The sequence below is a fragment of the Asterias amurensis genome, chromosome 12, assembly GCF_032118995.1.
Source record: "Asterias amurensis chromosome 12, ASM3211899v1".
Lineage (NCBI taxonomy): Eukaryota > Metazoa > Echinodermata > Asteroidea > Forcipulatida > Asteriidae > Asterias > Asterias amurensis.
The window spans coordinates 13,399,048-13,416,855 of record NC_092659.1 but is presented as its reverse complement, the minus strand read 5'-3'; the positions used below and the strand labels follow the sequence as shown (position 1 = coordinate 13,416,855).

At 39.5% G+C, this 17,808-nt stretch overlaps 1 protein-coding gene across 2 annotated transcripts in view; it reads right to left on the bottom strand.

Annotated features, from left to right (window-relative positions):
• The window catches only part of LOC139944746 (neuronal acetylcholine receptor subunit alpha-10-like), a 32,628-nt gene that overhangs the window by 6,647 nt on the left and 8,173 nt on the right, over positions 1-17,808 (bottom strand). For both annotated transcript variants that reach the window (XM_071941814.1, XM_071941813.1), the window contains exons 2-6: positions 16,276-16,421; positions 8,219-8,263; positions 3,462-3,571; positions 950-1,203; positions 44-328 (exon numbers count right to left, since the gene is read on the bottom strand). In XM_071941814.1, the coding sequence (XP_071797915.1) occupies positions 44-328; positions 950-1,203; positions 3,462-3,571; positions 8,219-8,263; positions 16,276-16,308 (727 nt within the window). In that variant the 5' untranslated portion in view covers positions 16,309-16,421. The remainder of the gene's footprint in view (positions 1-43; positions 329-949; positions 1,204-3,461; positions 3,572-8,218; positions 8,264-16,275; positions 16,422-17,808) is intronic.

Sequence of the window (17,808 nt, the reverse complement as noted above, 5' to 3'; positions counted from 1 at the left end):
AAGATGGCGACCAACGCAAGGGGGTATGTTTGTAAAAACCAACCTATGATGGGTATATTGTCACTGTTCGCCGGCATGTTCTCCGCCACTACCAACATGAAGACAGTAAGAGAGAGCAGTACTGTGATCCCCAGAGATACCTTCTCACCGGAGTTACAAGGCAATATGAACTCTACTATAGACATAGCAGATATCAATGCACACGGGATGATTAGGTTGACTACGTAGAACAGGGGCTTCCGGCGCAGGATGATGGTAAAGGTCAAATCCGGATATATCCTGTCCGGACAGCAGTCGTAGACTTTGACGTTACGTTGGACTTCCATTTCTGTATAAATATGTTTACAACGGGGAAAGACACCGAATTGTTATTCTCTGTCTCAATGCAAATGAGGAACCATCGCATACAAGCTCTGCTTCTGAAATAGGTCCCTCTCACTGAACGATTTCCCTTGTATGGCAGAGCAAAATGTCCCACAAAATGTATAAAGATGCTAGTACTCAAAAATATTCATTTGCTGCCCAATATTTACAGTCATTGTGCACAAACATTTACAGTCAAAACATTTTCCTATGCAAAATTGCGGACGAAATCGTTCCCTGCCTGTATATATGCACTGTCATATTTGTTTTCATCTATAGTTCTTGATGTTCACTGCAAAGTTGTGTTCTTGAAACTGATCACCATTGAGTGATAGTATCTAAACATTGTCTTGTCGAAATTGAATAACTGGTCTGGTCTAGCAATTTTACTCGCACTATGTCTAGCACCAATTCCAGTTGTCTCGTCTTAAGTACCTTCATTTCCCTTAGTTTTGATTGTTTGATTGCACCTTTGTGTCCAATCTGCACTCCACCAAAAATCAAGTACCCTTGGCTTCACGTCCTCACTTAGGATCCTGCCAAGTTATCAACGTAAACGTAATAATTCTCAGGAAATGAAACTTACGGAATGTATCCCATTCACCATTATGCTGGTACATGGCGGCGTCTGTGTAAAACCCGGGGTAGTCGATATACCTAGCATCATGCTGCCACGACCCGAACTTCAAAAAACAAGTCTGGCCGTCGAATGGGTAGAAGTTCACATTGACACTGCACTGACTAATGAGAGTTATTGGAGCGCTCCAGTCAACAGAACCGTCGTGTTTTATAATCGTGGTTGTCTTGAGTTGCATCAGTTGGTCATTTGACGTTTCCCGGCTAGAAAAAAACATAATTCATCCAATCAACGGGAGACCTTGGGACGCTAGGTGGCAGCAGACGTACCGTAATCAATCCATTTGTCTTCGCTCACCCCCCCCCCCCCAACCGTCTTGCTTTAACCAAATGCGCTGGGATGGGCAAACATATCTAGCACGCTCATTGGTTAGTGCGCAGTCCCATCATGCATCACACTGACACTGTGCTATTTTTCTATGCACTGCATGCACGCATAAACAAGAACTTCCTGAACAAGAATCTGTGCAAGCTGATAACCCAATCCTAGCTGGTTAGTCCGAGCGAATCCATTTGTCTTGGTAATATGCGCATGCTCAGACCCACGTAACCAAGTGGAAATTTACCTGGACATCTGCTGCCACCTAGCGTTCAAAAGTGTCCCATTAAATAATTCAAACAAGGTAATGTTCACGCGAACAGCCAACAGTTATTGGAAACCAGTAAAGGTATTTCCCATGAATACATTTTGGGTCATTGATACGAAAAACCACGCTTTCTCAAATGTTAACATAGAAAAACGAGCTATTGACTCAAGTCACCTGACGCCATTGGGCTGGTCATTTTAGATGTCAGCTCCCAGTGTATTATTATTATGTAATTAGGTGTTTTTGGAGTTAAGGCGACCAAGCTTAGCACACTAAAGTAAAACCTTTCCCCAAAGGGGACCTTTAGGTGCAACAACGTGGCTCTGATTGCACGACAGTGCACTTAGGAAACAATCCGGTGCCCCAGACCCCCTGACACCGTACCGGCTTTGGACTCCTATAGAACCGGCACCCCTTTCAAAAACGTGTTCTCGAGGGCTTATCAAAATATATTTACCAAAATAAAGTTAGTTCGCCACCACACCATACAACATAATGCATCATGACTCATGGTTGCTCAGCAAATAAGGTGTTAAAGTCACCTGGAAGTGGTATTTTTTTTAAATAAAGCTTTTGTCACTAAAACATGTGTATTTATGAGAGGAATGTGAATAAAAAATTAACTAAGGTTTAAAAATCTTAGTTTTGATTGTATTTACAAATTTACGAGTAGGCCCCGACCCGAGAGGGCGCTGTTCGTGACGTATTTCGAGGCGCGATATTTGGAGAGAAAATTTGTAGTCGGGCCCCCGTACATTACGTCTGGAAACATGGCACATCAAAACAAATTTAGACACGATTTTACACACATACGTACATTGAAACTTGAACATGTTGAACGCCTAGTGGTTTTTACAAAAGCTATTGCTGCTATTTTTATTTAACTATGCGACTTTTTAGTGACCAAATGGGTTGTAAGATGTGGGTCTGCCTACGTACTATTATAGAAATACGGCCACGGAGCAGACTGCACGCACGCACTATGGCTGCTGTATAATGGGCAGACGGTCACATAGGACCTGCACGCACGGTGAATCGCATGCGGTACCAACAAAAAATCGTGTCACTTGGCAAAAGCTAAAAACATACCCTCAAAGTTCAAACTTACCCGAATTTGTTCACGTTTAGCAAATGCTCCTGAGTTCGTCACGTCTTTCAGATACCTTCTTCGACTTCCCACTAGCTAGAAAAATTGTTTGGACGGCGTCGTGTTTAAGAATGGCTCTTCTCGTCATGTCAAATGAGTTGTGTATCCAGGATTCGAAGCACGACGGCTCTAAGTGTTCGCTGCAGCGCTGAAAAAGACGTCGGACCGGACCACTTTGCTCTAGTTAATCTGACTTTCGCAGCCCATAACCGCCTATACTTGGGATCTGCAGGAAACAGATGAAGACTGACCCCATCTTTTGTTGTTTTGCTGCATCCAGCAGCAATACACCTGGTCGGCATTGCCGGAAAAATGGCAGAAAAAAAACCTTTTTCGCAGCGTACAAACTCAGTCACGTCTTAGAATTACATGTACTTTTGCACGTGTGTTTATCTACGCATCGAGGGGGGTCTATGTTTGATCGAGGCAAAGTCTTCCTTTTCCTACGTCACAAAAGGGGTAGGCGGAGTCAACCCCCCAGTCACTTAATTAATTTTGTTTACATATAAATCGTGACAAACAATCACTCAGAAAAATTGTTTTATTGTTAATAAACATATACTCTTCTGTTTAAAAGAAAAAAATCCTATTTCCAGGTGCCTTTAAGCATTTCTTTCTGCTTAAGCAGCATCTACAATATTTACTTAAGTTTTAAAGTGGCAGGCATTTTCCAGTGCCGTCAGTGCCAGGGGTCAAGTAACCCATAATAAATGTACCATTATACTTACGTGTTATAAAGCACTGTGTCGGGCAGCCATATCAAATGTGACGGCAGACGAATCTCTGAAAGATTGTGGTATTTTGCAGGATTCCACTTCAAATACTCATCCGTCCAGCGCTTCAAAACATATTCAGAAAATAACCCCCTTAAGATAAGCAGATATCGCACCTAATAGGTAGCCTTTTGTCAATGCCTTCGTGGCTTGGACAGATTCGCTATAGAGCCGAGATCCCAAGCGATTGGAAGGGCTCTGAAGCTGTCCGCCAGGCCATGGAGGCCTTGAGAAAAGGCTAACCTGGAGGTTGTTATCTCATGAATTGCAAATAAGTGGTTATAAGTGAAATAATTGGTTGCCCAAACAATACATTCAAAAGAAGCATTGTACAAAAGAATGCACACAACGAGGGTGAGAACGCTAATAATGGAATGTTCTTTGACAATTACTCTTAGGATTAAAGCCATTGGACACTTTCGGTAAACAGCATTGTCCAAAGGCCCACACTTCGTGTATCACAACTGATATAAAAAATAACAAACCTGTGAAAATTTAGGCTCAATCGGAGTCGGGAGAAAATAACGGGAAAACCCACCCTTGTTTCCGCACGTTTCGCCGTGTCATGACATGTGTTTAAAATAAATCCGTAATTCTCGACAACGAGAATTGATAGTTGTTTTAATGTTTTCTCGAAAAGTAAAGCATTTCATGGAATAATATTTCAAAAAATGTCTTTCATCATTACCTTCTGTAAACCCTGTAAGTTATTTGTAAATCTGTGAACTTTTATTTTTTTTTCTGTGCCGAAAGTGTATAATGGCTTTAATAAGGCAATCAAAACTTACAGCACTTTTTGTTAGTAGAAAGCATTTCGGAAATCATTTCAATTGGGAGTGATGTGGTTATGGAAAAATATTTCAGTTTTTGTTTTTCACCCACATTTTGAGTGAGAGAGGCGTTACTGACAGTAACGCCTCTTAGATTGTGTATTAATTATTCTTCCTGCGTGGACACAGTCGATCCGGATTTTGTTTATAAAATTGAATTGCATTGAATTGAATTGGATCTTTGTTTTAACAAACCACAACCCCAGAACAATGCCGTGCACTGCTGCTCGTCTTTAGTTAATCATACTCATCGAAATATCGAGACCACTCCGACTCACTTTTCAGTCCAACACTCCCCCAGGGATTTTCTACAATCATGGTTGTACCCTCAAGTTTACTGCAGTTATTTTTTAACACTTAAATTGTTAGTAATTTGAGAGAAATTAATTGTGAACTTTTGGAATTAACAAAATCCGCCTGGTTTGTGGACCATCATCTATAAAACAGATCATGATGAAACATTGAGCTGAGGTGAATGAAAGAGAGACTAAAAGGGAAATGGCAGCAAATCTACGGTAGTTTAACTCAACAGGTTTCTTATAAGAACTTGACATTTTACTCCAAGGCTGCAGAAGCATAACGTCTTGCCTCCCTAGAGCCCCCAAGAAGTGATCGGACAAAATTACAGAGGCCGCTGTCAACCATGATCAGTTAAGGTCCCTTTGTAGGCGCAGCCAGCCGTAAGAGACGAGGTCGCGAGATAAGGTAAATTAGTTTAAAGGAACTGCGAACAATTGGTAATCACACAAAAAAACATATTGTAATCACTGAATCATGAATGCTGTTAAAATGTAACTATACATCTTAACAACAATTAGCAGAAGTGTGAGTTAACTCCTAGTGGGCTTGGAAATTAAGGGGAACGTTTCGAAATTTAAGAATGAATGTAAAGACAAACGAACTTCGGGGAACCGAAGGTAACCTCTACACTAATGTCCAGGGCTCATTGCACGTAGAGCTACTAAGGGATAATATTGCTGAGCAAATTTGCTTAGCAATAACTTGTTGGTAGCTATTGGTTGGTTATTTTTGTAGCAACATTGTTTCGTGCTTTTAGTTCATTTTTGGCACTTAACGCAGCTCAACGAAAATGTGCCAAGGTGAGATAAACGAGTGCACACACAATCATTATTACTGAAAATACTCATCTTTCGAGTGTTTTAATCCATTAGGTATAATAAAAGTAACATGTGAGAATTTAATTTCAAAAGGTGTTGGGGCTTTTGAGATATCGCCGACAATCCGGAGCGGTGTCATAGTCCAAGCGGGGAGGAATAACCCGCAATTGTAATACGCAATCTGAGAAATGTATCTGCAGAAACGCTTCTCAGATTCATCTTGTTGTTCATAACAACTTATATCTAGTTCAATAACCACATTACTCGTATGTAAAATGACTCTAAACATGCTTTTTACAATCGGAAGCTGCTGCCTCACTAACCATGTTAGTATTTATTGCAAATAAATTTTGTGCAACAAACGTATTCCTTCACTTTAAACCTAATAATAATAATAATAATAATAATATCGAAGTCTTATATAGCGCACGTATCTACTAAACAAGGTACTCAGGGCGCTGAGTATATATACAAACTCTCAGAAAGATAGGTTATTGCAATGATGAATTCTAAGACCCACCTAGTTAGCACCTTATAAGGGTTTACAAGGTGCTACGGCGCATACAGCAGTCACAGCCAGGAACACCGGGGCGAACCCCTTCTCTTTTCGAAAAGTGCACCGTGGGTTATTTTATATGCGTTTCACAACACATGGGACCAACGGCTTAACGTCCCACATCTAAAGGACGAAGCAGTCTTGCTTAAGGACACATTAGTGTCACGGCTGGGGATTCGAACCCACACTCTGCTGATCAGAAACACCAGAGTTTGAATTCGGTGCACTTAACTGCTCGGCTAACCTCCACGTTAGGGCGAAGAATCAAATTACTTGTCTAATGAATTCTCGAGTATCATATAAAGGGTCTGTATCGTTTAGTGATGAGTCTGGCAATGCTAATGGCAACACAAACTTATAGATGTATACAGCATGTCTTGGGTAGTAAGATGCAGTTTGAGAAACATTTCACTTCGAAGTACTAGCGGTTATCATGATCCCACAGTTTGAATATAAGAAACGTTAACTGTAACGCTTCCCCAGACTGTGAATCATACATAGGGTGCGTTCGTTTAGCTTCCCTGGGTCGACCCCGGTGTGTGGCGTTTTCTTTTTCCAGGACGAACGTGGGTAATTATCTGCACACGTTCGCCCTGGAAAGAAAAAACGTCACACGCCAGGGTCGACCCAGGGAAGCTAAACGAACGCACCCATATTGGATTATCCTTCCTGCGTGCACGTAATTCGCTCAAGAGCTGCGGCGATATCTAAAAAAACACGACACCTTTTGAAATGAAATTTTCACAAGTTATTTTGATTGTACAACTACATTTATTAATACTTCTACGTTACGAATTTTGTTTTTTATTTTTTTAATATATATATTTTATAATATATAATGAGTAGGGTAGATGGCCTTAGCTTTCGATCCAATCCGGACCTTCTTCAGAGGCATAAAACAAGTACAAACAAATACATATCCATTTATATAATATATGTTTTTAATATATATATTTTATATATATATATATATTTTTTACAGATGTTCGTATTCTTAAACGCTGTTTAGTTGGTGTTATTCCGTTGTACACCGTGTTGTGTTTAGCGGTATAGGCCAACTTTCATTCAAATTATGAACACGTCGTCAGCCGAAGATCTTAAGCGGGTTGGGATCTATTTGGGCCAGTGCTTCGTTTATCACGCTGCTTGAAAATCAGTTCATCAGCTGTTTTAACGGACGAGCGCTCCTTGAAAATTAAACTAAGAGCGTGTTTGAAAAATACTTTCATGTTGCGTTGATAATGAGGTTGGTGTGTCGCAATTTGATAAGATAGCGGGAATTAAAAAGTGTTTTCATTCCAAACTTCCACCGCCGTCCAGAAAATAAAAACTGAGATTAACAATTAATATTTATAATGGTCGAGATACGGAACATTAAAGGTAGTCGACACTTTTGGTAATTACTCAAAATATTTATCATCATAAAACCTTTCTTGATTACGAGTAATGGGGAGAGATGGATGGTATAAAACATTGTGAGAAACAGCTCCCTCTGAAGTGACGTAGTTTTCGAGAAAGAGGTAATTTTCCACGAATTTGATTTCGAGACCTCAAGTTTAGAATTTGAGGTCTCGAAATCAAGCATCAGAAAGCACACAACTTCGTGTGACAAGGGTATTTTTTTCTTTTATTGTTATCTCGCAACTTCGATGACCGATTGAGCTCAAATTTCCACAGGTTTGTTATTTTATGCATATGTTGACATCCACCAACTGTGAAGACTAGTCTTTGACAATTACCAACAGTGTCCACTGTCTTTAAAAGAAACAAAGGGATATGATGTTCATAACGATGCCTGTACATTAAAGGAACACGTTGCCTTGGATCGGACGAGTTGGTCAAAACAAAAGCGTTTGTAACCGTTTTTTATATGATGCATATGGTTGGAAAGATGTTTTAAAAGTAGAATACAATGATCCACACAAGTTTGCCTCGAAATGGCGTGGTTTTCCTTCTACTGTGCGAACTAACACCGTCGGCCATTTATGGGAGTCAAAATTTTGACCCCCATAAATGGCCGACGTGTTAGTCAACGAGGTAAAAGGAAAACCACGCAATTTCGAGGCATGTTTGTGTGGATCATTGTATTCTACTTTTACAACATCTTTCTACCCATATGCATTTTATAAAAAACGGTTACAAACGCTTTTCAAAGACCAACTCGACCGATCCAAGGCAACGTGTTCCTTTAATATAGCAGATACTTACCTGTGTAAGCCAGATCATTGTGGTGATTGTCTGGTACTTCTCGTCCTGTGAACAACAACAAACATATTTAAACACATTAAGAAATGGTAGAATATGTTTTTCCCCACTGAAGTATATCTTTTGTGTAATAATCATTGTTATTAAAAATGAAATATATTAATTTAGTATTTATATTGCCCTGTATTTTGAGATGCTTGTTTGTACCAAACTGCCCGTTAGCCTTGAAGTTATCAAACAAAATGTTTAACAGTGATTGTAACCATTTATTGTTGTCTCTTTTTGGTCAAGGAACCCTCAAAAGTGTCTTCTAGAAAGCGTGATGTTGAAGAAATATCAGATTAAAACCCCAAACAATCAGTGCTCACTTTTATAGAGCTGCTTAAAACCACAAAAGTAGCTTAAGCACAACCGATGCCGATACAAGAAAACGATTACCAGCCAAAGTACTATGGCATGTCCCATTTGTAAACGATATCCTGCATGGTCAACTTTGCTGAGCATGGAACTTTTAAGCAATTTATCATTCTAGAAGACAACTTCTTTTTGTCCCCGAACACCCTAACATACATATTTTATCGGTGCTGCAAGCAAGCACATGTGTTTAACATTAACTCTTGATTTTATTTGGTAATTTACTTATTTTGAACATGAATAACTCATTCTTTGATGTTCTAATGTCGGCTTTGCTTCCACCGCTGATGACCTCTAAATCGCCGCTCTTTTCGGTAATAATGTCTCGCTTGTTTTGCTTGATTTGAAGTGACGGTTGGGTGAATAAGTTTGCCCGTTATCCAAGCCTCACACTCAGTGACTCATTTCATTCGGGCTTAAACAAAATTGTGTTTGGAAAACGATTCTCAATTTCTACATTGCCAAATCAAGCAGATAAATACAATGCTCATTCTACTTGTTTGTATATTTTTAATACGTATTATTTATGCAAGTTCGTAATGAGGACTTACGAAAGAAAACAAATGCCAGGGACATCATATACAGTAAATATGAAACAAAGAAATTGAGGTAAGCATGCGGGCCACCTTGACAGGCGTCAGGACAATAGATGAACACATTGTAAATCAGAATGGACCCCAAGAACACAAACCGAAGAGGCAGACCAAGTAGGCGTTGAATGGATGACATCAGAGAATTTGGAAGCGTCACATGGATGCGACAAGCACAATAAAGATCAAGGTAGAATGGTGATTAAGATGCCTTTCTGCTGCAGTGGAGTGACAAAGGCTAGCGATATAGACACATGGAAAGATGCAAGTTCATCCTTAACAAGGCTAAACGTCACTCTTCGTAAGCGGCTATACAAGAAGAAAACATGTAAATATAAACGGGGAGCTGTAGGTATGAATAATTGATATTCCTGTTAGAGTAGTCTAGACTGTGGGATAGAGGAAAACATGCACCAGGCAAGGAGATCCAACAGGATGCAGTCTACGTGGACAACATATGTCAGAACCAGGTACAGTTGTTCTGCATCTCAGCAAAGCAAAGGTGTATGGCTGAGAAGAAGCAGAAAGCCTGGTTCTAAGCTCAAACACCCCGGTGGAGGAACCAGGTCGGACACACTGGTGGCACATTTACCATGAAATTATCTGTATTCAGAAAAGTCAGAAGCGCGGATCTTCCATGACAAAGCATAAAGCAAACTTTTGTTTTTTTGGAAATTTTGGTTTCTTATAATTATAAGATGTATAAATTGGGGGGCGATTTTCAAAGGCAAGTATAAATACGTATAAATGTGAATACAACATGTCCTATCTCATCCTCTTTTTAAACTTTGTCCCATTTTTATAGCAAAACAACCTTCTATCTGCAATGTTGTTGTCTCAAAATGTCATTTTCCGAGTTAGACTGTTTTGTCGGGCTGGCTACAGACCTACGGTGGGAAAGAGATTGTAGGCCTAAACTTAATCCCAACTCTTCTTACCGAAAAATACACGGACTCTACTCTATCCAATAACAAAAGTCGTACAGTATTGGTCCAGTTTTAATTCACACACGGGTATAGTTACAATGTTAAAGGCAGAATTGTCAAATGAATGATATTTTGATTTGATAATCACAAAATAATACATCAGACCGAGATAATGGTACAAATCACATACATTTAGTTTCCCGATGACGATATATGATTTGAGTTAACAATTTAAACCATATGCCCCCCAAAGAGAAAACGCGTTTTTATTAAAAGATGGATTTCAATTTCTTTGAATTGCTTTATTAATAAGCATCATCACACTAGACATAACTAATACAAAACTGGTTTACAAGAACACTAGAATTGGTCGTCGGCTCTTTAATCATGTTCACATCAGGTGCCCTAATTACTGTGAGCCACGCCTATCGATGCGTGTATGAACCACCAGATACAAGATATCATGGTCCATCACGAAACAGACAATTAATAACTTCATCTCGTCATGCGTTGTAGATAGGCGACGTGAAAAGTCACTTTTCCATCTTTTCCGCTCATCATCAGGGCCCAATTTCATAGAGCTGCTTGGCGGCCGATTTTGTGCTTACTGCGAAATTTACACTTTCCATAGCGCAGCTTACTATAAGCACACGAAAATGTACGCTTATCTTCCGTACTTAATACTGTATGCAAATGATGAACACATTACATTATGGATGGTGAACGCGCAAGGCGGCTGCCTATTTTTTCTGGCCAACCCGGGAAATACGCTTACGCTGAGCACTTTTTTTGCTACAGTAAGCACGAACATTTGGGTTACCGTTTAGCAACGCTATGAACTTGGGCCTAGCAATATCAATCTCCCACTGTATGCAAATGAATGACGTAACAACACATTCACCTTAACAACCCGGGAGATACGCTTATGTTTAAGCATATTTTTTCTGCTACAGTAATGACGAAAATTTGCTTGCCGTTAAGCAGCGCTATGGGCCCAGCCTTCGATTTCACCAAACTCTTCCTAACTTAGGAATCATCTTAGGACTTAGGACGGGTTCAGTTCCGTATCCAAGTACGTAGGACAAATTGAACCCATCCTAAGTTAGGACGGGTTACTCGTCCTAACTCGAATAGGATTAATCCTAGCGTTTCTTGAAATCAGCTGCTGGTGCGGTCTGAAATACTTGTTTTGCGTCCCAAAGCCGCGCGTTTTGTCAGCAATGATTGGCCAAAGTACGAACGGCCTCTCGCTGCCAAAAGTGAAGTGAATCCTTACGTGCTGTCAAATTACAAAACTTAATGAAACATGCACATATATTATTACACTCCATGATCAGAATTGACCCTTGTTCCGGCTCCCGTGAGGCCTGCCACCCTTTTGGGTACAGGCTGAACCAGAAAATTGTTTAAACTTGGATTGTCTACTAAGATTATCGCTTTAGTTTGACCATAAAGATATGGGTTGACTCATTTTGGGGTCATTTGGACACAGATTTCCTGGTCACATTGATCCAAAAAGGGTAAATCTCGCTTGGACCTGGAACCGGGTCAAATCTCCGGGAGGTTTTGTAGACAGACTCGACCAGAATAATGTAGAAAATGTCTATACTTTTAATCATGGCTCATCCACTGCCCCACTCTGTATGATTTGTGTAGCATAACGATTTCTCTCATACAGATTGCATCACGAACTGTGTCACGAATTGTGTAACTGGATCAATTGAACAGTCTCACTCCATCTAGGGTATCTATTTGTAGGGCAACCGGCAACCAGGCATTGACATTATTGGAGAGAGGACAAGCGGGGACAACGACATTTTGGGGAAGGGGTGAAGAGAGCTGGGTGCAAGAGTTCTAATCTTCTTGGGGGGGGGGGGGGTAAGCAAAGACTAATTACACAAACACCTAAAAACTAAAACCTTCTTCCTATAACGAAATCTATTTCGACACTATAATCCTTATTGTGATCCTTTAATAATAAAAGTTATTTTAATTATAGGGCCTATCTTTCCATTGTTTGCAATTAAATCCTTTTCAATTAATGTACTTCGAAATGTCCATCGTAGTCCTATGTTTGTGTTTTACCCCTGCTGTAATAAGTATTATACATTTATTCATTATGTGTTCTTTGCGAAGTACACTGATGCATTTTTCTACAATTACAACCGTTGCCGTTTTTTGTCATTCCTTGCTATTAAACGAAATGCAATTTGCAAAGACAAGCAGTTCCAGACAAGCTCAATTTCAGGTTTTCTTGTAATTTTCTTGTGGATAGCGTGAGTAACTCTTGTGCTGCAGAAGTGTTCCTTTTGCATTCGGTGCAGTTCGTCCATGGTTGCACCAAGTGCATGAAAGTTTCCCTGTCTGACAAGGCATTTAGGTGAAGTGGAGGGTCAAGTCCAAAACCCTTATCTCAAATCAAAAATGGCAGGCATAGTGTAAGAGGAATGCAATTAAAAGGAAAGCAAAGGCATCTATAGGCCCAGTTCATCTGACGTCACCAACAGCGAGGAACAGTTGGGCACATTTTGGAGTCGGAAGACTCCAATGTGTCGTAAAATTGATAAACTGGTTTTTAAACACAGACTTGCTCGAACGAACTCTCTAAAGTACTCTAAAGATTTTGGGATACACTTCCTACTGATGTTCAGAATTTGTGCCCAGGAACTTTCCCAGTGAGGTGTCTTTAAAAATAAACGTGGTGTTCTTTACACAAAACCACCCATAATCTTTTTAGCCATTGTATGTAATCCATAATGTGCTTTTATTTTACTTGTAAGTTTTGTGTGTTTTTTCGTTTTTTTCATGTCTTTACCTTGCTTGTATGCCCTTGCTTGTCTATTTTTTATGCGTCTTTGCTTTTTTGCTGCTATATACAATACTTTATATATTTTTATATTTTGTATAACTCTATTTTTTTCTTTTTTTCTTTTTAGGATCAGCTGGAGAGGAGAGCCTCTCGACAGGAACTGTGTTTCTTTCAGGCAATCCTTCGGGCTCCAGCTGTTTCTTTTTCTTTACTGTATTTTAATTGCTCTTTGCTGTATTTTTCAATGTTTTTAATCTGGTGTATATAAATTCCTCTCTGATGTATTTTCCAATGTTTTTAACCTAATTAATGTGCTTTATTGTACTTTTTATTCCCGAAAATGAATAAATATAAATATAAATATAAACGCACTCCGTATGAAAAAGATTGCATTCTCTCCCCGCGCTTATTTGTTGCATATTTTGAACAAATAAGCGTAGCCGGGTAGTGGCCAATAATGGGTGCGTTCGTTTAGCTTCCCTGGGTCGACCCCGGTGTGTGACGGGGTTTTTTCCAGGACAAACGTGGGTAATTATCTGCACACGTTCGTCCTGGAAAAAAAACGCCGCACACCGGGGTCGACCCGGGGAAGCTAAACGAACGCACCCAATAAGCGGGGCAAAGTCGTTGTGGGAACGCGATTATGGTACAAGCAGCGTGGCAGCATCTATGTCGTAGTAAAAACACTATACCGTCGGCAACCATTTCGAAGTAGAAAACCGGCCCGCTTGGTCGGCATTGGCCTTGGTGTAATCATCAGTAATCGTAGTGGCAGCGAGTCAGAATTTCTTTTTACGTAGAAGCAAAACAAATGGGCGGAGTCTTTCAGTCCCATCGCCTAACAACAGATAACTTCCTCAACCTGTGCCGCAACTGACACTACCCCTTTTACTTAATAAGAACTGCTCGTGTATAATATTATGAGAGGTAAATCTAGTGAACTGCACCTGTAATTGAAATATCCTACGTTGATTCATATATAGACATAATTCAGCGTTTACTCGTAATAATTTACGATGATAAAACGTATAAAGATTTTAATCATGTTTTATCATATTTTTTCTCTTGTGATTTGAGCTAAAGCTTATCCGCCCCGAAGATTAAAGTCAATTAAGACGCATCCTGTGCCGGGCAAATCAACGTTCAGACCCCGGTCACTTCCTCTCGCCCGCTCCGCTCAGATCATAATTCCTTCCCCCAGAATTGATGATGTGTGAAAATGTATAAATTAAGCCCAGAAGTCATGCACGCCGTGGGGGGACTCGTATTTTAATGCACAGTCCTCGCTCCCTCCATATCTATCGATCGATCCCCCATCCGCTTATTAAATCTTCTGGGAGCACAAAGTGGCCCCTGAGATCAATATGACAACCCCTCATCACTACGTTGGGTCTTTTTCACTCCCAAATTAGAAAACAGAGACAAATGGTTAAAAACCCAGAGCGAAAAGCAAACCAAAATTACATCAGTGCACTTTCGTAATGGATCAAGTTTTTTAGATGGACTTCTCAAAACTAAAATCATAGCAAAATTTTTCAGCCCCATTTTGCTTCTATCCTTGGCTTGTTTTTAACAACCATAATCAAATGATAAATACTTTATAAAGGCCTATGACGATACTTACTATTCGTTGACATTTTTTTTTTAAATTTTGATTTTTAGTGCAGCATTGAGCCCTAACCTTTTCCAAAAGTAAAGTCACAAGAAAGACCGACCCAATGGAAGCCGCCAGCTTTAAGAATAAAGATAGCTCAGTCGGTAGAGCACCGGCACGTCATTCAGGGGGTGGCAGCTTCAAATCCTGCTCTCGTCAATATGTTTTATTCAACTCGGGATCTTTTCAAAAAGTACAACTTCACGATATAATCCCTTGGTTGCAAGATACCCAATAATGCGTAGAAAATATCACATTTTCAAAATTATTTTTTATGTAGGCCTATATGTAAAAATAAATAATTTTAAAACTTGTTTTTCATTTATTCACGAAATCATGAACACACCACTGTCAAACTTAAAAAGTGACAAAACATCCAACTAAAAAGCTAAAGGCAATCTATTTTGATTTGCTGATTCGAGTGTGTTTGTTTTGCGGCTTTCTGAGAAGTTGCTCCCACTCGAAGAAACTCAAACAAACCATGTCTATAATCCAGGTGGCTAAGAAACGAATAACAAGTTTAATATCGATTGAGGAATATCCTAACTCCTCTGCATCATAAATGCACTCTACCAGGAGGCATAAATGCATTAACTTCTCATTTTCTGTTGAAATCGAGACTTTTTATCTCACTGTTATTGATCATTTTGAGGTTGTAATAACGGGACCGGCGAAGGCGACGGCAATTTCGAAAATAGGGTGGCGGGCGTTGAGGGGAGGATAGCCTGAACATCTGACGTCACACTTCGAGGCTCGTGAATTACCCCAGAAATCTGCTGTTGAGCCAGCGTACATATTCACCTTTGACCTCGCATCATTTCACGTGGTTCTGGAGATTCGCACTTAAAAACCGATGTAGGCCTACATGTTTATACGTATAAAGCAAACACCGGTCCTTATCCTTCGGGGGACCAGTCTAAAAGGAGAGCAGCTTTGAGGGAATAATTGTTATAAGAATTTTGTTTTCAACACGTAAAAGTGTTTTTGTTTTTTGTTTACGATGATCAATAACAAATGTCAATGTCATTGTACCTTTTATAGTTCCAGACAATAATTTTCCTGGAAATGTTTTACCAGATAACTATAATATAAAAGTGAAGATCGATACGCAAGTTAAGACAAATCTGTGTGGGTGTGTGTGTGTCATAATCGGTTTATTCTGTGCGGCTGCATGACACTGTTGCCTTGGGGGAGTCCATCGGAATAGGGGGCGGGGGGTTGCATTTCACAAACTTTGCATTTTGTTAAATCTTTGCTGAACTTTTGTTCTAAGCATGTGCACTGTTCGCTCATGCACTTAAAAACCTGTTATAATTCATGTGTGTGTTTGTACTTTTGCATTGATGTGGAAATAAAGTGATTGATGGAATGTTAAAATTGAGCTTTAATGTTTGACCCAATGGTCATGGCACTATTGTAAAATGCACCAAAGCGACCTCGCTATCATTATCGTTAGTTTTTTGTTTATATATGGTGGATCTAGCATTGCCCCTGTTTGATTTGGGTGTATAATACGGAGACAAGTGTCTAACAGTGCCGTAGTAAATGTGCAAGCTCAAAATGGCTTACGGACGTCTTATGGCACAATGTGCAAGTCAAACACCCACAAACAAAGTTCATACAACTGCAACTGAGTTATGAAATGAAAAAAGCAATAGTTATCTTACCACATCATTAATCTGACTCAGGTATAGCTCCATCCTGATAAGTACTGGCGTAGATTCATTCAAGACGGGACGAACATACTTGTTGTATTTCTTCTTTTCAAACAAATCCTCCAGCAGCGCGTAAGATTCATCAGACGCTATGATCTCTGCCAAATACAAGAACAACAGGACGTGGTAAATTCTCGTTATCATCATTCCAAACGTATTGGCAACAAACTCAGCTAGAGCTGTGTTTTAAAGAGACAGGCTTGAAATGGGTGGGAAATAATGCTTGTGGCGAGGAGAGATAGTAAAGAACTGTCTGCTGCAGAGTTTAATAACAAGTGAGGGAATGTTATCGACAAGCACCGACTTTCGTTTAATAAATGTCTCACATACAAGCCTTCATTTAGGTAAAAACAATTGTATAAAGCAGCCACACTCTTTTATTAAAAATGATCGGTGACGCCAGTTGTACTTACTTACATCACAATGTACAAAAAACACGCATCCGTACAAATAAATTACATTTCAGTTTTTTGTCAGGCAGCAAGCTTCGGTACAGATTACATCTTTATTAAAAGAGAAAGGAGATTTTCATTTTAATTATCTCCCAGTCGGCCCACATTTAGGGAAGGGATTTCAGGCAGGGAGAATAACTTTCCACTCTCTAAAGACATGACTTTGAGTGTCTTTATAAATCAATAAAATACTTCCGTGAAGCGTTAAAACTGCCCGGAAAAACAAAGATTAATCTTGCCATACATTAGTGGATTGGAAAACATCTGCCGGTGGTGCCAGGTAGTTGTATTAACCTATTAAAACGACTCGGGACCCAACCTGAATACGCGGCTTAGTGGGCCCTGGAGTGTGTAGTCCTCCTGTGGGACGACTGTCGTCTAGATTTCCTCCGTGTGACTTTAATTACCCAGGTATGCTTTTAACGAAGAGAATAATGCCAAACTGATCTTTCAATTTCCCCTTTTCGGAAAAAAAATATAGTGTTGCTGTGTGTGCATTATGTGTCTAAATGAACATAGGCCTAAAGGTATTGTTTATAAGTTTCGTGGTAAACTTATATGAGAAACCGAGTTTTGCCTTAATTTCTGAATAATCCCTTTTGTAAGTTAGATTTGACCTGTGACTTTAACCATTGAGGTATCCTCACGCTTAATTTGTGAATTTACCAACTACTGATCTTGCAATTTCCCATTTTTGGAAAGAAAAAAGAAATGCTAGTTTTATCGGTTTCTGAATTGATGTAATGAACTAGTTTTTAAAATATAGGTTGACGAGTTGAACTTACGAATAAAAAAATTTAATTAGAAACTGAGATTGACATTTCGTTTGTGATTTAGATTTGAATTTACCAACCGATCTTGCAATTTCCCTTTTGGAAAAAACAAACTTGCTAGTTTTATTTTATTGGTGCATTTTGTGTCTTAAGGGATATTTTATAGGTTACGAGTTGAACTTACGAGTTAAACTTTTCTGAATAAACCATTTGTAAAATTATATTTGACCTGTGAATTTAACCATGCCTCTGTAATTTTA